Here is a 25,038-nt window from a genome sequence, read left to right as displayed (position 1 = left end):
TGAAAAATGGGTTGAGGCCAAAGGAAGCAAAGTCTAGAACAATGGACAGTCGTAACTGCTGGTGTCCGATGGCGCATTTGCAGGGAGTTAGGACAAGCCAACTTCCACACAGAGCAGAAATGGAAGGGCTGGTGGCAGACGAGCCTTTATGCCTTGATGAGGAGCTTGACTGGGGTGCAGGGACGTGGTTATGATGAGGTTTTTCAGCAGGAGCTCCTTGTCCAAGTCTTAGAGAGAAGGTGGTCCCACTCAGTATTTTAATCTGAAAGACCAAGTGCATTGGAAAGAGACATGGCGGCTAGGAAAATGAAAAGGTCTGACTCTCCTGCTCTAGTTTGAAGCTTTACTCCTGCATTTCTGTGTCCATTTCCCAAGAAGGAGGTGCAGTGTGGTCTGAAGTTCCAGCAGAGATGATGCTTTGCGTTCCTGGCTGGGTCATCAGAGGTGTGCACCCCTGTCATTAACAAGAATGTTCGCAGGCAAGGCACGGTGCTGTACACAGTTCATCTGTGCACTTGAGAGGCAGATGCAGGTGGATCTCTGCGAGTTCAAGGCCAGCTTGGTTTACCTGCTAGCCAGAGTTATATACTAGGGAGAGGGAGAGGGGAGGGCAAGCAGCCTTGATTGGATCAGCACTAGTGCCAGCATACAGAGCTAATGCATAATTTGGTACCAGGAGGAGGAGCGTTATACAGGGTGATGGCCCAGATGCTCTTTATGGCTCAAGTGATAGCAAACCAAGGAAGCCAACAACCTAGTTTAAAGAGAAAAAAGACAAATGTAGATCTCGGAGGTGGGTGGATCTGTAATATTTACTGTTTCTCTGTGCTTTTGTGGTTTTTAATTTTTCATAATAAAAGTCACCTTCTCAGTATAGTACTCAGAAGCCCTAATAATAATGACTCAAATATATTTTTATTTCTCTCTAGCTAAATTTATTTTCCTTCCTGTAATATTAAACATAACTGTCTAAGCATATTCTTACATGATATTTAAAAGTATATCTTTCATTTATACATGATACCAGGAATAAAAGAGTTTAACTTATGGAACAAATAGGTTCAAACTTTGTGGCTACCTCAAAAATATACCTGTATAGTTAAACAGAGTAACTTATACAGTTGCCGTTAATGTACCAAACAGAAGAAATGTGGGTTTCTGTTTGCTACTCGCTTTAAAATGCCATTAATTTTTTTTTTTGCTTTTGTTTTTATTTGGGGGATGGTACCAAGGACTCATGCATACTTGGCAGGTGGTTTGCTACATTCTAAGTTCTTAGTCCTTGAATTCTTTAATAATTTATAAAAGGTACCCAGCGTATCTCCCAGTTCTTCAGAGAGCTATTGAACGGTGGTATGGAGAACCAGCATGTACTACTCCTATCTTAAAACTCTTGGCAGAACTGATGCAAAACAGGTAAGCAGCCATGGCCAGTCCACAGAGCCTGCATCTGCCTTCAGGGCATTGTCGTCATTTAGCAGCAGCTCAGAGATCAGTGAAGCTGACAGATGGGAGCTTTGAAAGAAAGGAGTGAAAGTTACAGATGCTGCAGGCCTGCAAAGCTGAGAAGAAGAAAGAATGGGTAGTGTTCTTCCTAGTCAGAAACATTGGGAAATGGGAAAAGTTGAACAACTACAGCCACTGTTACTCAAAATATTCAGTCACAAAATGGAAAGAAAAAAAGCAGTTATTGTAACTTTTTCTGCTTAGCCACAATTCTGTAAAATTTTTAAATGAGGAAGAAATGTGGGACTGGAAAGATGACTCAGTGGTTAAGAGCACAGACTACTCTTCCAGAGGTCCTGAGTTCAATTCCCAGCAACCACATGGTGGCTCACAACCATCTGTAATGGGATCTGATGCCCTCTTCTGGTGTGTCTGAAGACAGTGATAGTGTGCTCACACAAAACTAAATAAATAAATCTTTTTAAAACTATATACTCTTTTTTTTTTTCTTTTCTTTTTTTTTTCCCCCGGGGCTGGGGACCGAACCCAGGACCTTGCGCTTCCTAGGTAAGCGCTCTACCACTGAGCCAAATCCCCAGCCCCAAAACTATATACTCTTGAGTTCAGAGGTTCCACTTTATAAATAATGAAATGGAGTCTCAGGACAGGTCCCTTTCCCCGGGAGCCGTGAGGGTCTCTGCTTTAACTGAGCATCCTTCTGGGCTGTGTGCATGTGTGTGGCTGTCTCTCAGGTTCTCACTGGGTTAGTGACTGAGCAGCCTTCTGTGTGGCGTGAGTGTGTTTGCAACCACAGCACTTATGATTTAAGCAGAGCAGGGGCTCAGATGTTTTACATACAGCTATCAACAGATTCAGCAAAGGGTTTGAGGGAAGTACAGCAACCTCCTTGTGTTTGCCTCTTTAAAATGTGCCATTGTGAATGTGGCCTAGCACCAATTATCTGTCACTCAGCTGTCCTGTTTCAGCAGTGCCTCTCTGTGGATAGCGTGTTCAAGGGCAGGTGGCCAAACAGGGAAGGAACATGGGCTGCGGCTCCGTTTTCCTTTTTTTGAAAGCTCGTAGGATTTTTGTTGTTTAAGTTTTCTCATGGGTACCTTAAATATTCAGAGATTGTTTATTATTAAATATTGTTAAATATATATATATACATGTATGTATATATATATGAAAAAACACTTAATACTGAAGGAGAAAATAGTATTCTATGTTACAAAGCATTTTGTGTCTGCTATAGCAGGTATTTTGTGTCTGCTTTTATGCATGACACAAATGACTAATTGCCATGTAAAAATTTGTATTTCATGAAATGCAATGTATAAGTTTCTCTAGAACCTATTATGAATTATATCTTTGCATTTTCTAATTTGTTATTATTGTATATAATAGTAAATTTTGAGAAGCAGCAAGTTGTTTACAAACAAGATATTAGCAATGCTTTGTGGTTTGGGGTGTAGGTTTTTGAGAGTTTTTGATTTCTTGGTTTTTTGGTTTGTTTTTTTTTTTTTTTGGTTTAGGGTTTTTTTTAGTTAGTTGGGTTTTCTTTTTTGTCTGTTTGTTGCAAAATTGTTTAAAGACATTTCATTGTATCTTGAAAACATAGCTGCAGGGCATGCCAGAACCTGATGAGGCCAGGGAGGAGGCTGAAAAGTCTGTATTAAGTCAGAATGGCTGGTCAATCCCTTACTCTGTTCAAATTGGTCTGCACCTGTGGGGATCCAGAAGAACAGACTTTCTCGGAACTTAGAGCTTGTTTCTCATTAGCTCAAGTGTGCACAGTGAACAGGGTCTGGGATTCTGGAGTGTGTTTGACATGTGTTCCGTTTGTGAGATGACCCAGTACACATTTGTGCGTTATTAAAAGACCTTCGTCTCCTATCACTCTGGAATTTGTTTTAAAGATCTGACTCATATTGTGAGACATGGGAAGTGTGTAACTGTCGTTCTTAACAATTACCCATCAGTCACCTGTCCATGGAAGGAGAAGAGGTAGAAAGTCTGTGCTATAAAATGTCAGGATATTATTTTAATAAATTAAAAAATGAACTCTTGGGGGCTGGGGATTTAGCTCAGTGGTAGAGCGCTTGCCTAGGAAGCGCAAGGCCCTGGGTTCGGTCCCCAGCTCCAAAAAAAAAGAACCAAAAAAAAAAAAAAAATGAACTCTTGGATCAACAAATAGTGAAGAAATTATTGTACATATAGCTGTTCAATTGGAGTGACTCTTAAAAGAATAATTAGTACTGAATGAAATTCTTATAAATGAAATTGCTAGACAAGCTGATTCTTGGTTTCTTTATCTGCAGAAGTAGAGTAAATTTTGCTGTATTTCTTAGGTCCCAGCGTTTGAATTTTGATGTATCCTCTCCTAATGGAATTCTCCTCTTCAGGGAAGCCAGCAAGATGATCTGTACCTATGGTAAGTACCTTTCCCACATTGGTCTCTGCAGCATAACTTCCTGCTTCTGGAAGGAAAGGCGTTAAAGTCTTGTTCCTTTGAACGTTCATGTCTGTGTGGATTGGTAAGGTGGAAAATAGGGCAGAAAGCAGAACCCTTAACTGAACAGCATCAGGCAAGAGAGGGAGGGACACCCTGGCCAACCTGATACAATTTGGGAGGGATAAAATTGTAATGTCAGTAGCAGAGAGTACAGTAGATAGGCATTTTAAAGTTACAGTGTGTTCAGAATTGTCATATTCATATCAAGGTTCTGAGTTTCCAGTCTGGGTCTGTGAGTGCTTAGACAGCATTGTCAGGAAATGCCCTCGCCAAAGGCCAGAAATGCTTTATTGCGAGGTGTGTTCCTAAGTCAAGATTGTTCTAGTGGCTCATAATTAAAATTTTTTATAATTTATTCAGCAGTTTAGGCCTGAGAATTATATTATGCCTAACACTTGCCAATTCAGACAGCTTTATTAATAACGTTTTCTGAGTTAGAAGCATTTGTTTCTTTTGTTATTTAATAATTTCATATGTATATGTGCATATACTGTATTGTGACTAGTTTCTTTCCCAGACCCTCTTGGTGTCCCTGATAACCCCTTCCTTACAGTTCTCAAACTGATACTTGTTTTGTTTTGTATCCTGTGGAATCAGTGATGCTGAGTTTGGAACCAAGCTTCAGGGCTCGGCAGGCCTGGTGGGCATACAACTGGGCAGTGCCTCTCCGCTCCCAGAGCCAGTTAGTTTCCAAAAGGTTGCAGCAAGTGGCAGGGCTCCATAAGCCCCTTCCCTATCATCCCTGATTGCCACAGGGCCTTTCTTTTAAGGGCCCAGTGCCTGTGCATGAGGCCAGCTGTAGTGAGTTCATGGCTGCCCTGGTTATGTCGTACTCCCAAGATGGCAGGCCCTAGCCCCCCTCCTTATCTTCCAGTTCTTTGATGTCGTCTGCCTCCTCTTCCTCAGAGTTCCCTGAGCCTTACGGGGGTCCTGAGGGTGGTGTGAATGTCTTGCCTAGGGTGGAGCCTTCAGCTGCTGATCTTCGCAGTCATGTCCACTCAGGGCAGGGAGGGGCTGTTCTGATCAGTAAGCAGCTGGATACGTAGGTGTCTAGAAGGTGACTTGGTGAGGTCTCGGCTCAGCAAAAGGCTGTAGGGCCTGAGACCTGTTTAGTCGTGGATTTGGGGCTTAGTTTATAGCACTGAACATGTATTCCCTCCTACAGAGTGGACCATGATATTTTTTTATTTAGTATTCAACATCCTTAGCCATGAGGGAATTACACAAAAAAACTACATTTGCGACTCTGTCTCAGCCCAGTCAGAAGGGCAATCATCAGGAATGCAAATGGAGTTGCTGACATGGATGTGGACTTAAGGGGGTCCTCACACTGCCGATGGGGGTCCTCACACTGCCGATGGGGGTCCTCACACTGCCGATGGGGGTTCTCACACTGCTGATGGGGGTCCTCACACTGCCGATGGGGATAAGCCACTGTTGTCACTGTGGAAACCAGTCTGGGAGGTCCTTGGAACCGAGACACTTCCCTGAGACATTTATGTAGGCAGGTAATGAGGATAGAGCGGACACAAACCCTCCAGTCTAGTTTAGCTCTGACTGAGGCTGGTTTTGAACGAGGTTCCTGTGTGGTACACTTGCTGTAGATGCTGTCTTGAGTCCTGTCTTCTTTTCCTTCAGTGTGTTCCTTTGGTTTCCATTTTTGGATTTTGTCGATTTGTTGTAACTTCCCACATCAGTAGCTGACTCTGAAGTTCACCTCAGAAAGCTAGTGATGTTCATCTGTCCTGAGTGCTAGAGACTGGTTTTACCAAGTGCTGTCCGGCCTCCTCGTTGAGGGTCTATCTGAGTGTATACATGAGTAAACACCTGTAACTTTTCAGAAAGTGAAAGCAGATTTAAAAGAACACAAAGAGCCATTTTAACTGTTCTTACTGTTCCAGAGCACAGTGTGGCATTCTGAGCTCACTCTATTGTAAGCTTCCATTACAGACGCTTATTTCTAATTGTACATTTGAATTTGAGCTTACAATGCTAAGTGTACTGTAGCAAAGGAAATTGCCTCCTTAGGGCAGTCCACCACCTCGTACCAGTAGCTACATTACCACAACTTCTGCATCTGTTTTAAAATAGGTAGTTGTATAAAGTAACATCCCTTTGCCTCCAGAAGTCAAAGAACCCACTTTGAAGTGGAATTTCTAAGTATACTTTGCCTTGCACTGAGAATACAGCTAATTTTTTTCCAGTTTTTTTAAATGTATATTTTGCCTTCATGTGTGTAAGTAGGTATGCATACCTACTGTCTGAGGAGGCCAGACAAGGGCATCAGACCTCCTGGAGCTGCAGTTATAACCAGTTATGAGCAGCTCTCTGCTCCCAGACCCGGTGAGAGAGAGACCCAACCACCTGGTCAGGTGGGCACTCCTGAGGCTGCAGAGCAGAAGAGACCACCAACACTGCTCACCCCTGCCCACATCCCTGGCCCAAGAGGAAACTGTATAAGGCCTCTGGGCTCCCGTGGGGGAGGGCCCAGGAGCGGCAGGACCCCTGCCAGAGACACCTCCGGAACCTGAAAGAAACAGACCGGATAAACAGTTCTCTGCACCCAAATCCCGTGGGAGGGAGAGCTAAACCTTCAGAGAGGCAGACAAGCCTGGGAAACCAGAAGAGACTGCTCCCTGCACACACATCTCGGACGCCAGAGGAAAAAGCCAAAGACCATCTGGAACCCTGGTGCACTGAAGCTCCCGGAAGGGGCGGCACAGGTCTTCCTGGTTGCTGCCGCTGCAGAGAGCCCCTGGGCAGCACCCCACGAGCAAACCTGAGCCTCGGGACCACAGGTAAGACCAAATTTTCTGCTGCAAGAAAGCTGCCTGGTGAACTCAAGACACAGGCCCACAGGAACAGCTGAAGACCTGTAGAGAGGAAAAACTACACACCCGAAAGCAGAACACTCTGTCCCCATAACTGACTGAAAGAGAGGAAAACAGGTCTACAGCACTCCTGACACACAGGCTTATAGGACAGTCTAGCCACTGTCAGAAATAGCAGAACAAAGTAACACTAGAGATAATCTGATGGCGAGAGGCAAGCGCAGGAACCCAAGCAACAGAAACCAAGACTACATGGCATCATCGGAGCCCAATTCTCCCACCAAAACAAACATGGAATATCCAAACACACCAGAAAAGCAAGATCTAGTTTCAAAATCATATTTGATCATGATGCTGGAGGACTTCAAGAAAGACATGAACACACTTAGGGAAGCACAGGAAAACATTAATAAACAAGTAAAAGCCTACAGAGAGGAATCGCAAAAATCCCTGAAAGAATTCCAGGAAAACACAATCAAACAGTTGAAGGAATTAAAAATGGAAATAGAAGCAATCAAGAAAGAACACATGGAAACAACCCTGGATATAGAAAACCAAAAGAAGAGACAAGGAGCTGTAGATACAAGCTTCACCAACAGAATACAAGAGATGGAAGAGAGAATCTCAGGAGCAGAAGATTCCATAGAAATCATTGACTCAACTGTCAAAGATAATGTAAAGCGGAAAAAGCTACTGGTCCAAAACATACAGGAAATCCAGGACTCAATGAGAAGATCAAACCTAAGGATAATAGGTATAGAAGAGAGTGAAGACTCCCAGCTCAAAGGACCAGTAAATATCTTCAACAAAATCCTAGAAGAAAACTTCCCTAACCTAAAAAAAGAGATACCCATAGACATACAAGAAGCCTATAGAACTCCAAATAGATTGGACCAGAAAAGAAACACCTCCCGTCACATAATTGTCAAAACACCAAACGCACAAAATAAAGAAAGAATATTAAAAGCAGTAAGGGAAAAAGGTCAAGTAACATATAAAGGGAGACCTATCAGAATCACACCAGACTTCTCGCCAGAAACTATGAAGGCCAGAAGATCCTGGACTGATGTTATACAGACCCTAAGAGAACACAAATGCCAGCCCAGGTTACTGTATCCAGCAAAACTCTCAATTAACATTGATGGAGAAACCAAGATATTCCATGACAAAACCAAATTTACACAATATCTTTCTACAAATCCAGCACTACAAAGGATAATAAATGGTAAAGCCCAACATAAGGAGGCAAGCTATACCCTAGAAGAAGCAAGAAACTAATCGTCTTGGCAACAAAACAAAGAGAATGAAAGCACACAAACATAACCTCACATCCAAATATGAATATAACAGGAAGCAATAATCACTATTCCTTAATATCTCTCAATATCAATGGCCTCAACTCCCCAATAAAAAGACATAGATTAACAAACTGGATATGCAACGAGGACCCTGCATTCTGCTGCCTACAGGAAACACACCTCAGACACAAAGACAGACACTACCTCAGAGTGAAAGGCTGGAAAACAACTTTCCAAGCAAATGGTCAGAAGAAGCAAGATGGAGTAGCCATTCTAATATCAAATAAAATCAATTTCCAACTAAAAGTCATCAAAAAAGATAAGGAAGGACACTTCATATTCATCAAAGGAAAAATCAACCAAGATGAACTCTCAATCCTAAATATCTATGCCCCAAATACAAGGGCACCAACATACGTAAAAGAAACCTTACTAAAGCTCAAAACACACATTGCACCTCACACAATAATAGTGGGAGATTTCAACACCCCACTCTCATCAATGGACAGATCATGGAAACAGAAAATTAACAGTGATGTAGACAGACTAAGAGAAGTCATGAGCCAAATGGACTTAACGGATATTTATAGAACATTCTATCCTAAAGCAAAAGGATATACCTTCTTCTCAGCTCCTCATGGTACTTTCTCCAAAATTGACCATATACTTGGTCAAAAAACGGGCCTCAACAGGTACAGAAAGATAGAAATAATCCCATGCGTGCTATCGGACCACCACGGCCTAAAACTGGTCTTCAATAACAATAAGGGAAGAATGCCCACATATACGTGGAAATTGAACAATGCTCTACTCAATGATAACCTGGTCAAGGAAGAAATAAAGAAAGAAATTAAAAACTTTTTAGAATTTAATGAAAATGAAGATACAACATACTCAAACTTATGGGACACAATGAAAGCTGTGCTAAGAGGAAAACTCATAGCGCTGAGTGCCTGCAGAAAGAAACAGGAAAGAGCATATGTCAGCAGCTTGACAGCACACCTAAAAGCTCTAGAACAAAAAGAAGCAAATACACCCAGGAGGAGTAGAAGGCAGGAAATAATCAAACTCAGAGCTGAAATCAACCAAGTAGAAACAAAAAGGGCCATAGAAAGAATCAACAGAACCAAAAGTTGGTTCTTTGAGAAAATCAACAAGATAGATAAACCCTTAGCCAGACTAACGAGAGGACACAGAGAGTGTGTCCAAATTAACAAAATCAGAAATGAAAAGGGAGACATAACTACAGATTCGGAGGAAATTCAAAAAATCATCAGATCTTACTATAAAAACCTATATTCAACAAAATTTGAAAATCTTCAGGAAATGGACAGTTTCCTAGACAGATACCAGGTATCGAAGTTAAATCAGGAACAGATAAACCAGTTAAACAACCCCATAACTCCTAAGGAAGTAGAAGCAGTCATTAAAGGTCTCCCAACCAAAAAGAGCCCAGGTCCAGACGGGTTTAGTGCAGAATTCTATCAAACCTTCATAGAAGACCTCATACCAATATTATCCAAACTATTCCACAAAATTGAAACAGATGGAGCACTACCGAATTCCTTCTACGAAGCCACAATTACTCTTATACCTAAACCACACAAAGACACAACAAAGAAAGAGAACTTCAGACCAATTTCCCTTATGAATATCGACGCAAAAATACTCAATAAAATTCTGGCAAACCGAATTCAAGAGCACATCAAAACAATCATCCACCATGATCAAGTAGGCTTCATCCCAGGCATGCAGGGATGGTTTAATATACGGAAAACCATCAACGTGATCCATTATATAAACAAACTGAAAGAACAGAACCACATGATCATTTCATTAGATGCTGAGAAAGCATTTGACAAAATTCAACACCCCTTCATGATAAAAGTCCTGGAAAGAATAGGAATTCAAGGCCCATACCTAAACATAGTAAAAGCCATATACAGCAAACCAGTTGCTAACATTAAACTAAATGGAGAGAAACTTGAAGCAATCCCACTAAAATCAGGGACTAGACAAGGCTGCCCACTCTCTCCCTACTTATTCAATATAGTTCTTGAAGTTCTAGCCAGAGCAATCAGACAACAAAAGGAGATCAAAGGGATACAGATTGGAAAAGAAGAGGTCAAAATATCACTATTTGCAGATGACATGATAGTATATTTAAGTGATCCTAAAAGTTCCACCAGAGAACTACTAAAGCTGATAAACAACTTCAGCAAAGTGGCTGGGTATAAAATTAACTCAAATAAATCAGTTGCCTTCCTCTATACAAAAGAGAAACAAGCCGAGAAAGAAATTAGGGAAACGACACCCTTCATAATAGACCCAAATAATATAAAGTACCTCGGTGTGACTTTAACCAAGCAAGTAAAAGATCTGTACAATAAGAACTTCAAGACACTGAAGAAAGAAATTGAAGAAGACCTCAGAAGATGGAAAGATCTCCCATGCTCATGGATTGGCAGGATTAATATAGTAAAAATGGCCATTTTACCAAAAGCTATCTACAGATTCAATGCAATCCCCATCAAAATACCAATCCAATTCTTCAAAGAGTTAGACAGAACAATTTGCAAATTCATCTGGAATAACAAAAAACCCAGGATAGCTAAAGCTATCCTCAACAATAAAAGGACTTCAGGGGGAATCACTATCCCTGAACTCAAGCAGTATTACAGAGCAATAGTGATAAAAACTGCATGGTATTGGTACAGAGACAGACAGATAGACCAATGGAATAGAATTGAAGACCCAGAAATGAACCCACACACCTATGGTCACTTGATTTTTGACAAAGGAGCCAAAACCATCCAATGGAAAAAAGATAGCATTTTCAGCAAATGGTGCTGGTTCAACTGGAGGGCAACATGTAGAAGAATGCAGATCGATCCATGCCTATCACCCTGTACAAAGCTTAAGTCCAAGTGGATCAAGGACCTCCACATCAAACCAGACACACTCAAACTAATAGAAGAAAAACTAGGGAAGCATCTGGAACACATGGGCACTGGAAAAAATTTCCTGAACAAAACACCAATGGCTTATGCTCTAAGATCAAGAATCGACAAATGGGATCTCATAAAACTGCAAAGCTTCTGTAAGGCAAAGGACACTGTGGTTAGGACAAAACGGCAACCAACAGATTGGGAAAAGATCTTTACCAATCCTACAACAGATAGAGGCCTTATATCCAAAATATACAAAGAACTCAAGAAGTTAGACCGCAGGGAAACAAATAACCCTATTAAAAAATGGGGTTCAGAGCTAAACAAAGAATTCACAGCTGAGGAATGCCGAATGGCTGAGAAACACCTAAAGAAATGTTCAACATCTTTAGTCATAAGGGAAATGCAAATCAAAACAACCCTGAGATTTCACCTCACACCAGTGCGATTGGCTAAGATCAAAAACTCAGGTGACAGCAGATGCTGGCGAGGATGTGGAGAAAGAGGAACACTCCTCCATTGTTGGTGGGATTGCAGACTGGTAAAACCATTCTGGAAATCAGTCTGGAGGTTCCTCAGAAAATTGGACATTGAACTGCCTGAGGATCCAGCTATACCTCTCTTGGGCATATACCCAAAAGATGCCTCAACATATAAAAGAGACACGTGCTCCACTATGTTCATCGCAGCCTTATTTATAATAGCCAGAAACTGGAAAGAACCCAGATGCCCTTCAACAGAGGAATGGATACAGAAAATGTGGTACATCTACACAATGGAATATTACTCAGCTATCAAAAACAACGAGTTTATGAAATTCGTAGGCAAATGGTTGGAACTGGAAAATATCATCCTGAGTGAGCTAACCCAATCACAGAAAGACATACATGGTATGCACTCATTGATAAGTGGCTATTAGCCCAAATGCTTGAATTACCCTAGATCCCTAGAACAAACGAAACTCAAGACGGATGATCAAAATGTGAATGCTTCACTCCTTCTTTAAATGAGGAAAAAGAATACCCTTGGCAGGGAAGGGAGAGGCAAAGATTAAAACAGAGACTGAAGGAACACCCATTCAGAGCCTGCCCCACATGTGGCCCATACATATACAGCCACCCAATTAGACAAGATGGATGAAGCAAAGAAGTGCAGACCGACAGGAGCCGGATGTAGATCGCTCCTGAGAGACACAGCCAGAATACAGCAAATATAGAGGCGAATGCCAGCAGCAAACCACTGAACTGAGAATAGGTCCCCTATTGAAGGAATCAGAGAAAGAACTGGAAGAGCTTGAAGGGGCACGAGACCCCAAAAGTACAACAATGCCAAGCAACCAGAGCTTCCAGGGACTAAGCCACTACCTAAAGACTATACATGGACTGACCCTGGACTCTGACCCCATAGGTAGCAATGAATATCCTAGTAAGAGCACCAGTGGAAGGGGAAGCCCTGGGTCCTGCTAAGACTGAACCCCCAGTGAACTAGTCTATGGGGGGAGGGCGGCAATGGGGGGAGGGTTGGGAAGGGAACACCCATAAGGAAGGGGAGGGGGGAGGGGGATGTTTGCCCGGAAACCGGGAAAGGGAATAACACTCGAAATGTATATAAGAAATACTCAAGTTAATAAAAAAAAAATATTTTAGACAAAAAAAAAAAAAAAACCAGTTATGAGCTGGGACAAACATTCTCTAAAACTGGAGAAATACACTTAACCACTGAGCTGTCACTCTAGCCTTTCTCCCCTAAAGGAAACAGTAATTACCATTGTGGACATATATATGGGTGGGTGTGTGTGTGTGTGTGTGTGTGTGTGTGTGTGTGTGTGTGTGTGTGTGTTACTTGGTAACTGGCAGGGCTTGTGCTGTGCAAATGAAATGTTGGGCTCCCTCTCCTGATGCTTTGGGGCTTATTGACTGTTGCAGTGGGTTCATGAAAGTAGTGACCTCGGCCCTTCCTATTTGGTGCAGCTGGCTTTCCAGGATAGAATAACCAGTGACACCAAGAGGAGTCCTCCAAACACTGTCAACCCTGTGGGCTTTAAAAGCTCTCCAGTGTCCTACACAGTGGTCAGGCACCGAAGACAGTGTTGCCATAAAGGATGAGAAAGATAACTGTGAAGATTGCATTGGAGAAGGAAGAGAGAAAAAGCAGAGAGCCTTAAGAGCCTGCGGGTTTAAGCGGGTTCAAGCAGGTCTCGCACAGCCTAGGCTTGTCTTCCAACTCACTCTTTACTCTTGAGCTTCATTTCTTCTCCTGCCTCTGCTCCCAAGTACTGAGGTTACAGGTATGAACAACAATGGCTGCTCCCATCCAAGTATTCTTGAAAAGAAAATCAGGAAGGGATTTTGTTGCTCAGGAGAAAGGCTAGGAGATTAGAGTCAGGCTCTGCTTCTCGATTTAGAATAATAGTTTAGGTAGTTTCTGGTTCTTACCGGCAGTTGTGTGCTTCCTCCTGTGTTAAGTCATTTATCATGGATTCCTCAAGCAATACCTCAGGGCAGGTCTTGCTAGCATGACCTTGGTTAAGTTGCTTCAGTTCCTTCTTAAATGGAGAGAATAATACATAGCTTATGAGGGGGTTATAAAGAATTCACTCATACTGTCCTGAAAGGCCTTTAGACCTGTTAGCCAGACTAGCTATTGTGATTACTGTAACAAAAATTTGAAATTGAAGGCGTTGGCATTAAGAAGCTTCCCAGGTAATATTAGGTAGCTAGCAGCCAGTTGGATTGGAAGTCAGTGTGACTACAGGTAGTAATTTTTCCATATCCCTTTACTGCTCCTTAAGAAGAATTAGGAAGTTTATGACAAGCACTGTGTTTTGGTGATTTCTGTCCCAGTACTTGGAGGGAAACCAAAGTACAAATGGGAAACTATCCTCCAGCTGTCACTAGTGGTTTGACACGTGCATCTCACATAGACTAATAGAAGGCTCTCCCTCGGCTCCGCTGATCCCGTATTGGCTTCTAGCAGCCTTCTGGGGCCTGGCATGGTTTTTTGTTTTTTGGTTTTTGTTTTAACTGTGCTTTTCCTCTGGACAGTCTGGAATGCTCACTGGAGGGAGATTGTGTGGCTGCCCGCCGTCTATTCATCTGGGAGATGAAAGAGTTAACTGAGCAGAACTTGAAATACTTACTTTAGGTATCCAAGGTGAAGTCCAGGTCCTAAAGGGCCAGAGCAGTCTGCAGTCCCTCTGTCCCTGTCCTCACTGAGCTTCCCCGTAGCTCCCCTCTCCTGGACAGTGTTCCGATAGTCAGGGAAGGGGTGGACCTAGAGAGGACTCAGTTCTTAATGTACCTGATTTACTGCATATTTTGAGGACTATCTCTTCCTCACTGCTCTGCGAGACTGGCAGAAAAATAATACTTTTGATATGCTGTTTTATTTATCTACATTCTGTCATGATATACTTTGATGTAAGTTTTTAATTTTGCTTCAGCTCTCAGCCGCTCTTGCTGTTACAGCTCAGGGTCAGCACTGAGGTTAGCCACAGTAGCACAAAACAATTTCCTGTTTGTACAGCCCAGGTAACATTTGGATGAGGATTAAATTTTACCACATTTTCTACTAGCCCGAGCCTATTATTTCTAATGAGTTTTAAATTGCTTCAAGAACATGTATTTCAAAACTTAGTGCAATGATCCTTCAGCCTGAGCAACTTAATAAAAGAAATTTCTTCTCTAAATTTTTGGTTAAAATGTTGCATGCAGTGTAATAAATGTTATTACTCTGGAAACCGACTTCTCAGTTTTAAGAAGTGGATGTTTTTATGCTCAATTTCCATTTGTTTAATCTTTTCTTCCCATTGCCTCTGGGCCCTGGTATCTTTAGTGACATGTGTTAGTTGAAGAGAGTGCACAGAAGGAAGAAATGCTGCTCGCCTTCCCAAGGCTGGCTGATGACCCGGGTCGCTTGTATTTCTTCCTTTTATAATGGACTTTAGAAAGCTTAGCTTGTAGCAATTTAAATTTTAAAAATAGCAAGAACAAACTATGATTTCTTCACTGGAGAATTTACATCTTGGGCTGAGAGATGGCTCAGTAGAGGACCAGAGTTTAATTCCCATCACTGACATGGCAGTTCTAATTGGCCTGTAATTCCAGTTCCAGGTAATCCAGTCAACTATTCTGGCCTCCATAGGCACCAGACACACAAAGCCCACAAACATGCATGTAGACAGAACACTCATACACATGCATAAATAGATGGATAGATACATGGAGAGACAGACAGAATCTCAAAATTTTATTAAAGAAAAAAGAATTTACATTTTGAAGTAACATATGCTTCTTTAACATTCATAAATTGACTTTGTAAAGTTTTATACGAAACATTGCTACTCCTTATGACCCAGCTAACAAACTAGTGATTTATTCACTGGGTTTTACAGAGCCCTAGGAGTCTGTAAAAGTATCATAGAAGTTCTCCAGGAAAAAGAAAAAAAAACAGTGGAGAAGAGGGACCTGTCCATAAATACCCAGCTACATGGATGCATAAACTGGATTTGTTTGTAAACCTATTTCTTCATTTGTAAACCTAATGTCTTCATTAAGAATAATTCCTGGAGGGGGGTTGGGGATTTAGCTCAGTGGTAGAGCGCTTGCCTAGGAAGCGCAAGGCCCTGGGTTCGGTTCCCAGCTCCGGAAAAAAAAAAAAAAAAGAATAATTCCTGGAGCGCGGCATTAGGAGTGGAAGCTTTGATTGTATCTTTACAGTAGGATTATAGCAGGACGACAGATGAAGACTGCATAGGTCCTGAGACACTTAGAGACCTTATAAGATGCTAGCAGGAAATAAGAGTTGTTGGAAACAGACGATCCAGGCATGGGCGTGGTCTCGGAGTTATGTTCAGCATGCAGATGGTAAAGGTTCCAAAGTCTTGTGGAGGCAATAAAATGATTATCCATCTCAGCTAACTTACCAAAAGAAAGCCTTTAAAGTCTACTCCATGGTGAGTCTCAGAAACTACAGGGGTTAGACTAAAGCTCCTTTGCACACAAGAAAAAACAATGCTAATGACGCCTTCATCATGTAGCTAATGTTTGTTGAGCATGTATCGTGTGAGTTATAAGGGCTGAGGAGATAAACACAGAAAAAAAAGCAGATTCTTCTCTAAGAAAACTTAGACCAGCAGGACATTTAGATAGATTTATGAAGAATTATTGAAGACAGACTAATGTACAGTGCTCATGTTGTGACTGTGCTTCTCCATGTCCTGGAAACCTAGAGGAGATTTCTCAGTCAAACTCCTAAGTCAGAGCAAGCAAATTTCTTTTGAAGAAATAAGAAAGGGACCCTGTGAGTGACATGGGCACACAGGGTCCCCTTAGCACCATTGTCTAGCTCTGGCCTTGCTCCTAGGTCCAAAAGAGCCTTGCAGGACCCCAAGAGTATCATGCCTCCAAACCTTCAGGTGCCCAAAACTAACCAACTTGGAACCCTACCCTACCACCCACCCCAGTTGGCTCCTCCTGCCACCCCAGCGGGTCTGCCTGTGATAGTCTGCAGAGACAGGAGCCTTGCATAACTGTCCTCTGAGAGGCTCCACCCAGCAGCCAAGGAAAGAGATGCAGAGACTCAGACCCAAAAATTAGATGACGCTTCAGGAGTCTTACTGAAGAGTTGGGGAAAAGACTAAGTGACCAGAAGAGGACAGGGACTCCATAGGAAGGCCAATAGAGTCAACTCATCTGGGCCCTTGGGAACTTTCAGAGACTGAATCACCAACCGAAGAGGGAACATGGGCTGAACCTAGGCCCCCTGTAGACATGTAGCAAATGAGCAGCTTGGTATCCATGAGGGTCCCCTAGACCTCTGGAGCAGGGGATGTTCCTGAGCCTGCCTGCCTATAGATCCTGTTCCTGTGCCCCTAAATGTACACCCTTGTCTGGACTCCATGGGAACAGATGTGTCTAGTCCTGCAGCAGCTTGAAGTGTAAATGGGAGTGCCCAGGTCCCAAAGGGAGCTTCTCCTCAAAAGAGAAGGAGGGATGGGGGGGACAGTTTACATGAGGAGGTACTGGGAGCAGAGGAAGGGCTGATATTGAATTGTAAATGGAATAAATAAATTAAAAAATATATTGTTGGGCTAGAGAGAAGGCTCAGTGATTAAGAGCCCCGACTGCTTTTCCAGAGGTCCTGAGTTCAATTCCCAGCAACCACATGGTGGCTCACAACCATCTGTAATGGGATCCGATGCCCTCTTCTGGTGTGTCTGAAGACAGCTACAGTGTACTCATATATAATAAGTAAATAAATCTTTTTAAAAATATATATATTGTTTAGTTGATAAAACGAGAGAGAGAGAGAGAGAGAGAGAGAGAGAGAGAGAGAGAGAGAGAAACAAAGGAGAAGAGAAAGGAAGGGACCTCATGGAATTAGAGAGATGGCTCAGAGCATATGTGCTGCTCTTCCAGAGGACCCAACTTGGGTTCCTACCCACATTGAGACATTCACAATTACATGTAACCCAAGGTCAGAGAATTCAACACCCTCTTCTGGCTCCACAGGCATGGGGCACTCATGTCATATATAGATACAGACAAACATAACTTTTTTTGTTCAAGAATATGTGGACAACACAAATTGGACTTGATAAATGGGAGGGAAAAGGATACAACATTGGATCTGGAAGGAGTCTAAGGTAGAGTGAATATGATCAAAACACATTGTATAAAATTTTCAAAGAACTAATAAAAATTTCAAAGAACCCTTTTTCTTAAAAAGGTAGTGGTGGTGCATGCCTTTAATCCCAGTGCCAAGGAGGCAAAGGCAGGGAGATCTCTGTGAGTTCAAGACCAGCCTTATCTACAGAGTAAGGATACACCAGACTACACAGAGAAAACTTGTCTCAAAAAACCATAAGGAGAGGGGGAATCATAAATAATAAGAAAACTAAAGATTGCAAATTGCTAGAGTCCTAAGTAAAAGTCACTTTTATCTTTTTCTATTGTTTATGGGTGTGCATTCACATATAACATCCTGTGTGTATGTCTGTCTGTCTGTGGAGAGCAAAGGATAACTTTCAAGAGTTGTTTCTTCTACCATGTGAGCTCCAAAGATCAAACTCAGGTGATCAGTTAGCAGACATTCACTAGATCATCTCGCCAGCCCCACCTTTATCCTTTTAAAATAAGTTTGGTTGGATATGTTTGAGGAGTATGTAGTGAGTACAGACAATAGGGGTAGTTTGGGTGAGTGGTGGCACCCTTGCTTTTGTGTGAGACTATCCACTGAAGCAAGAGTAACCTACCAGTGTCCACACTCCCAGAATGTTATTTTCCATCCCCAGCAATGGTCAGCTGCCAATGGCTATTCAGCTATGAGTAGGCTTCATGTGCCTATTGCTGTGTTTGAGTTTTGACCTGCTTGGTCTTATACAAGTAACCCACAGTCATGGTGAGGTCCTGAGTACATTGGACATGTCCTATCCAGTAGAAGGCATTTCATAACACCACACTTCACATCCTCCTGCTCTGACATTTTTCCTGTGCCCTCTTCTGTGTTCCCTGAACCTGGGGGGTTAGGATAGAATAGATGCCCCACATACACACCTTGGACTGAGTACTTCCGGTCACTGATTCTCAGCACTTTGACCAGTTACGAGTTTCTATACTACAAAAAGAAGTCTCTCTCACCAAAATTGAAAAGAACACAAATGGATATAAACATAAATGTTTATAAGGCAGTTTAACAAAGTGACCATTTAGCAAAATAATGATAGTTTTTCCCCCTAAGGACTGTTAACTTGCCCAGAGCTGTTGACTGGTCAACATGGTCAGCATGCAGTGCCAGGGAAAATTGTGGAGGTCTTTTCTCCCCAAGTAGCCTCCATAGTACCATCCAACACTATGAAAGTTAGCCAGCAGGCCAGAAGTTTTACAGGCAGTTCAAAGTGTATTTCCTAGTCTCATACCCCAAGAGGTATGATCTTCAGCAGGAGGGTCTTACCATGTAGTTACAGTGAGCAACCAAGAGTAAAGTCAGCAGCCTGTAATTGTGAACTTTTGAGTGATGGTGGTGTGCCACTGTGGGCTTAGCAAATGATACAAATATATCCCTGTAGTGGGGAATCTTAAAGCTGTGTGAAGGGATGCACATGTGGGAACACAAAATGGATAGCAAACTTTGTATATTTCTGTTGACTTGGCTGGAATACCAGAACTGCTCTTTTTAAAACACATATTTAAAAAAAATAGGAGAGATTTGGCATCTGTTGTATTACCGGAGTGGTTGAAGTAGGTCTGGTTGAGGTCTGGTGAGATTTAACCAGGTGTCCTGTAAATAAGAGTTAATCATGAGGATACCTTAGGGAAGAGTGTTCCAACCTTAAGGAACAGACTTGGGATCCTGAGGTAAGAATGTATCCCAGAAAAAGCAAGAAAGTAATCTTCTTTCAACTAACCCCAAAAAACAGAGCCATGCAAACATAAGTCCACCTCTAATAACAAAAATAACAGGAAACAGCAACCATTGGTCCCTAACATCTCTGAACCTCAATCGACTCAATTCCACAATAAAAAGACATAGACTAGCAGACTGCATACATAAAGAAGACCCAGCATTTTGCTGCATTCAGGAAACACACCTCAATGACAAAGACAGACACTACCTCGGAGTAAAAGGCTGGAAAACAGTTTTGCAAGCAAATGGTCCCAAGAAAAAAGCTGGAGTAGCCATTCTAATATCAAATAAAATGGACTTTCAACCAAAAGTTATCAAAAAAGATAAGGACACTTCATCAAAGGAAAAATCCACCAAGATGAATCTATCAATTCTGAATATCTATGCTCCAAATTCAAGGACACCTACGTTCATAAAAGAAACTTTACTAAAGCTCAAAGCACACATTGCACTTCACATGATATTAGTGGGAGACTTCAATACCCCACTCTCATCAGTGGACAGATCATGGAAACAGAAACTAAACAGAGACATAGAGAAACTAACAAATTATGAACCAAATGGACTTAACAGATATCTATAGAACATTTCCTCAAAAGAGTATACCTTCTTCTCAGCACCTCATGGTACCTTCTCCAGAATTGACCACATCATCAGTTACAAAGCAGGCCTCAACAGATACAAGAAGATTGAAATTATCTCATGCACCTTATCAGATCACCATATACTAAGATTTGTCTTCAATAATAACAAAAACAACAGAAAGCCCAAATACACATGGAAGCTGAACAACGCTCTACTCAATGATAACTTGGTCAAGGAAGAAATAAAGAAATTAAAGACTTTTTAGAATTTAATGAAAATGAAGGCACAACATACCCAAACTTATGGGACACATTGAAAGCAGTTCTAAGAGGAAAACTCATAGCTCTGAGTGCCTCCAAAAAGAAACTGGAGAGAATATACACTAGCAGCTTGACAGCACACCTAAAAGCTCTAGAACAAAAAGAAGCAAATACACCCGAGAGGAGTAGAAGGCAAGAAATAATCAAATTCAGGACTGAACCCAAGTAAAAACAAAAAGAACTATACAGAGAATCAACAAAAACGGGCTGGTTCTTTGAGAAAATCAACAAGATAGATAAATCTTTAGCCAGACTAACCAGAAGGCACAGAGAGAGTATTCAAATTAACAAAATCAGAAGTGAAAAGGGAAACATAACAGAAACTGAGGAAATTCCAAAAAAGATCATCTGATCCTACTACAAAAGCCTATACTCAACAAAACTGGAAAATATGGATGAAATGGACAATTTTCTAGACAGATACCAGGTACCAAAGTTAAATGAGGATCAGATAAACCATCTAAACAACTCCATAACTCCTAAATAAATAGAAGCAGTCATTAAAAGTCTCCCAACCAAAAAAAGCCCAGGACCAGATGGGTTTAGTGCAGAATTTTATCAAATCCTCATAATACCAATACTAATACCAAACTTTTCCACAAAATAGAAACAGAAGGAGCACGACCCAATTACTTCTATGAAGCCACAATTACTCTTATACCTAAATCACACAAAGAACCAACAAAGAAAGAAAACTTCAGACCAATTTCCCTCATGAATATCTATGGAAAAATACTCAATAAAATTCTAGCAAACCAAATCCAAGAACACTGCAGTGGCTTCTTATGTGCAACTTCATACCAGTCCCAGCAAAGGAGCAAAGAACAGCAACCAACAGATTAGGGGAAGATCTTTACCAATCCTACATCTGATAGAAGACAAATATCCAATACATACAAAGAACCCAAGAAGTTAGACTCCAGAGAATCAAATAACCTTATTTTAAAAATGGGGTACAGAGCTAAACAAAACATTCTCAGCTGAGGACTATCAAATGGCCAAAAAGCACCTAAAGAAATGTTCAACATCCTTAGACATCAGGGAAATGCAAATCAAAACAACCCTGAGATTCCACCTCACACCAGTCAGAATGGCTAAGATAAAAAACTCAGGTGACAGCAGATGCTGGTGAGGATGCATAAGAGGAACACTCCTCCATTGTTGGTGGGATTGCAAACTGGTACAGTCACTCTGGAAATCAGTCTGGAGGTTCCTCAGAAAATTGGACATAATACTACCTGAGGGGCCCAGTTATACCACTCCTGGGCATATACCCAAAAGATGCTCCAACATACAACAAAGACACATGCTCCACTATGTTCATAGCAGCCTTATTTATAATAGCCAGAAGCTGGAGAGAACCCAGATGTCCCTCAACAGACGAATGGATACAGAAAATGTGGTACATTTATATAATGGAGTACTACTCAGCTATTAAAAATGATGACTTCGGGGTTGAGGATTTAGCTCAGTGGTAGAGCACTTGCCTAGCAAGCACAAGGCCCTGGGTTCAGTCCTCAGCTCCAAAAAAAAAAAAAGAAAGAAAGAAAGAAAATATCCTAAGTGAGGTAACCCACTCACAAAAAAAAAACACACATGGTATGCACTCACTGATAACTGGATATTAGCCGAAATTCTCAGATTACCCAAGATACAATCCACAGACGACCACATGAAGCTCAAGAAGAAGGACAACCAAAGTGCTGATGCTTCACTCCTTCTTAGAACGGGGAACAAAAATATTCATAGGAGGAAATATGGAAACAAAGTTAAGAGCAGAGAATAAAGGAAAGGCCATCCAGAGACTGCCCCACCTGGGGATCCAGCCCATATACAGCCACCAAACTGAGACAATATTGCTGATGCCAAGAAGTGCATGCTGACAGGAACCTGATATAGCTGTCTCCTGAAAAGCTCTGCCAGAGCGTGACAAACCATTGTACTGAACACAGGTTCCCCAATGGAGGAATTAGAGAAAGGGTCGAAGGAGCTGAAGGGGTTTGCAACCCCATAAGAACAACAATATCAACCAACCAAAGCCCCCAGGGACTAAACCACTACCCAAAGACTTTATTCATGGACTGACCCAGGACTCCCAACTTCAAGGATGGCCTTGTTGGGCACCAATGGAAGGAGAAGCCCTTGCTCCTGCCAAAGCTGGACCCCCAGGGAAATGTCAGGGTGGGAAGGGGGGATGATTGGGGAAAGGGAACACCTCCATATATCAATCATCTACTAAGGATGTCAGTAGACAGAGTGGCATGAACCAGCAGGACAGTGATGAGGTGAGTCCTAAAGGTAGGCTGGAGGCCTGAGGCCAGGCTCTGCTCTGACTGTCCCTAAGTTAAGCAGGGCTTTAGAATGTTTCAGGTTTTTAGGCTAGGATTTTTGTATGTTTGGTGAGGGTTTTGTTATTTTGGTTTTGAGGTTTTCTGTTGTTTGGGGGTATTGGGGTTTTGGGAGGGTTGTTTTTGAGGTAGGGTTTAACTTTGTATCTCTGGTTGGCCTTGAACACACTGTGTAGATCAGGCTGGCCTCAAACTCAAAAAGTGCTGGTATTAAAGGCATGCACCACCATGCCCACGCCAGGAGAACAATTTGAACAGAAGAATGACACCCTTGGCTGCCTTAAATGATGAAACACACAGGACTGCAAGAAAGGAGATGAGGTGAAACAGTATTGTAGTGATGCCAGCCACTTGATAGAGACTGACCAGGGCAAGGGCCGTGAGAGTACTGAAAAGTGATAAAGCTCTAGTTATATCTTGAAGCTAAATTGAGTCGATTATTTAAATGAACAGTGTGTGGAAAGAACATAGTCAAGGGAATTCAGCAAAACAGCAAGAGGAAGGGAGTTGCTGCTAAGTAGGATGGATGCTGAAGCAGATGGGGCAGCTCTGTAACTCCACATTGACCAAGTTGGAGATGTTGGTCCCATCCAAGTACAGATGCTGAGTGTGGATTTGACATTTGAGTCTGGAAGGTAGCTCCAGACTAGAGGAATGTCTGTTAGTTGTTCATTCTTGAGCAGTGTTTAAAGTTACAAAACTCAGTTAGGTGGAGGTAGAGGCAGTAGTTTAAACCCTAGCATAGGAGGTAAAAGGAAGAGGGGAATCAGCATAGAATAGTGCTTGCAATCAGCACTGATGTAAGAGAAATGAGACTGGGAGAGCTGAAAAGAAGGGGAAGTCAAACCTTATTAGTGAGAAGGGGAGTAGAAATGGAGATACTGTTACAGTGTTACTTCTTTTTTGAGGAGTTTTGTTACAAAAGGAGCAAAATCTAGCAGCAGCCAGGGAGGTTTTGTGTTGTTTTCACTTTTGAAACAGAAGAAATCTTAGTGTTTTATTCTGATGATAATGATCTAATAGCAAAAGGAAATGATTGCTAAAGAGAAAGAGGAAGTATTTGTTGCTTCAGCCTCGAGCACAGAAGAGCACAGGCTGATTGAAGTTTCCTCAGGACTGACTTGCTGAGGTAGCCGTACCATGCAAAGTGAATTCGAGAACCAATAGAAAGATAAGGATGGGGATAGTAGTGAAGTGTAGAATTCAGGACCTATTCCTAGAAGATGAGACATTTTTACTAGACATTAGCAATCTTCTGTAAACACGCCACTAATTTTATGATCCTAACAACTTGCTTAATTTTCTTTACCAGTGCTGCGCTCGTCTCTTGTAATTTGAAAGGGAAATACTGTATTCCCTTCCAGTCTTAGCAACTTATTTCTATTGCAGGCCACTTGTGTATGGACGCATTGGATAGTCTGTAGAGGCAGGAGTGGCTTCCGTGACCCAAGCACTGGAAATGAGCAGTTGTCTTTCACAGCTGCTCTGCTCTGTCGTTTTGATTGGAGTCTCTCACACACTGTCAGCCAAGCCACTAAGAAAGGATTCAGCCGGGGTTGGGGATTTAGCTCAGTGGTAGAGCGCTTGCCTAGCAGGAGCAAGGCCCTGGGTTCGGTCCTCAGCTCTGAAAAAAAAAAAAAAAGAAAGGCTTCAGCCAGAGGAGCTCTCTACTAAATATCAAATTTGCTATAAAGTTGTAAAGAGGAAAAGGAAAATATGAATCACTGTGATAGTTTTTTTTTTTCTAAGCCAGGAAGCAAGATTATCCTTACTGGTACATGATTATCCTTACTGTACATGTGTGAGATGTCTTACCCCTTACACCTTCCTTCCCTCCAGCACCACCACCCCCAGCCCCACCTCACTCTCAACCCTGGCATAGAGAACTGGTAGGATTTGCATAGACGGCTCACTTTAAGCTGGTTGTGTAGGAAGGGCCAGAGAGCAGGCAAATGGTTCAGTATTGGCTTTACCATGAATTATGGAAGTGGAAGGGATTAGAGGCAAGTGACATTTTCCACACTGTACATAACTAGCTTCACCTGCTCTTTTCCACCACAGCTCCTTCATAGGCTTAGACTAGAGAACAGGTGAACTGTGTCATATCACGGTGCACGTTTATTGGCACTGTGCCACTTACTCTTGGTAAGCACTTCACATATGCTGTCTCCTTTACTCCACATAAGTGCCTTGAGAACTATGAGTTTTATTATCTTCTTTTTATTGATACGGAAATAGTGACTTACAGAGATTAATAACATACCCAGATTACCAAATAGGAAGTTGGGTGAGCTAGCCATTCAGTGAATGCACTCTCTTCTTCTGAGCCCTATATAGCTTT

General features: G+C 42.0%; 1 protein-coding gene across 2 annotated transcripts in view; it reads left to right on the top strand.

The window, feature by feature from the left end:
- Ranbp17 (RAN binding protein 17) overlaps nucleotides 1-25,038 on the top strand; it is a 309,416-nt gene that overhangs the window by 230,110 nt on the left and 54,268 nt on the right. For both annotated transcript variants that reach the window (NM_001106994.2, NM_001440088.1), the window contains 2 exon segments: nucleotides 1,309-1,416; nucleotides 3,798-3,880. In NM_001106994.2, coding sequence (NP_001100464.1) covers nucleotides 1,309-1,416; nucleotides 3,798-3,880 — 191 coding nt within the window.

This window comes from Rattus norvegicus, chromosome 10 (genome assembly GCF_021556685.1).
Source record: "Rattus norvegicus strain SHRSP/BbbUtx chromosome 10, alternate assembly SHRSP_T2T, whole genome shotgun sequence".
Classification (NCBI taxonomy): domain Eukaryota; kingdom Metazoa; phylum Chordata; class Mammalia; order Rodentia; family Muridae; genus Rattus; species Rattus norvegicus.
This window is presented reverse-complemented; position numbering and strand designations above follow the sequence as displayed.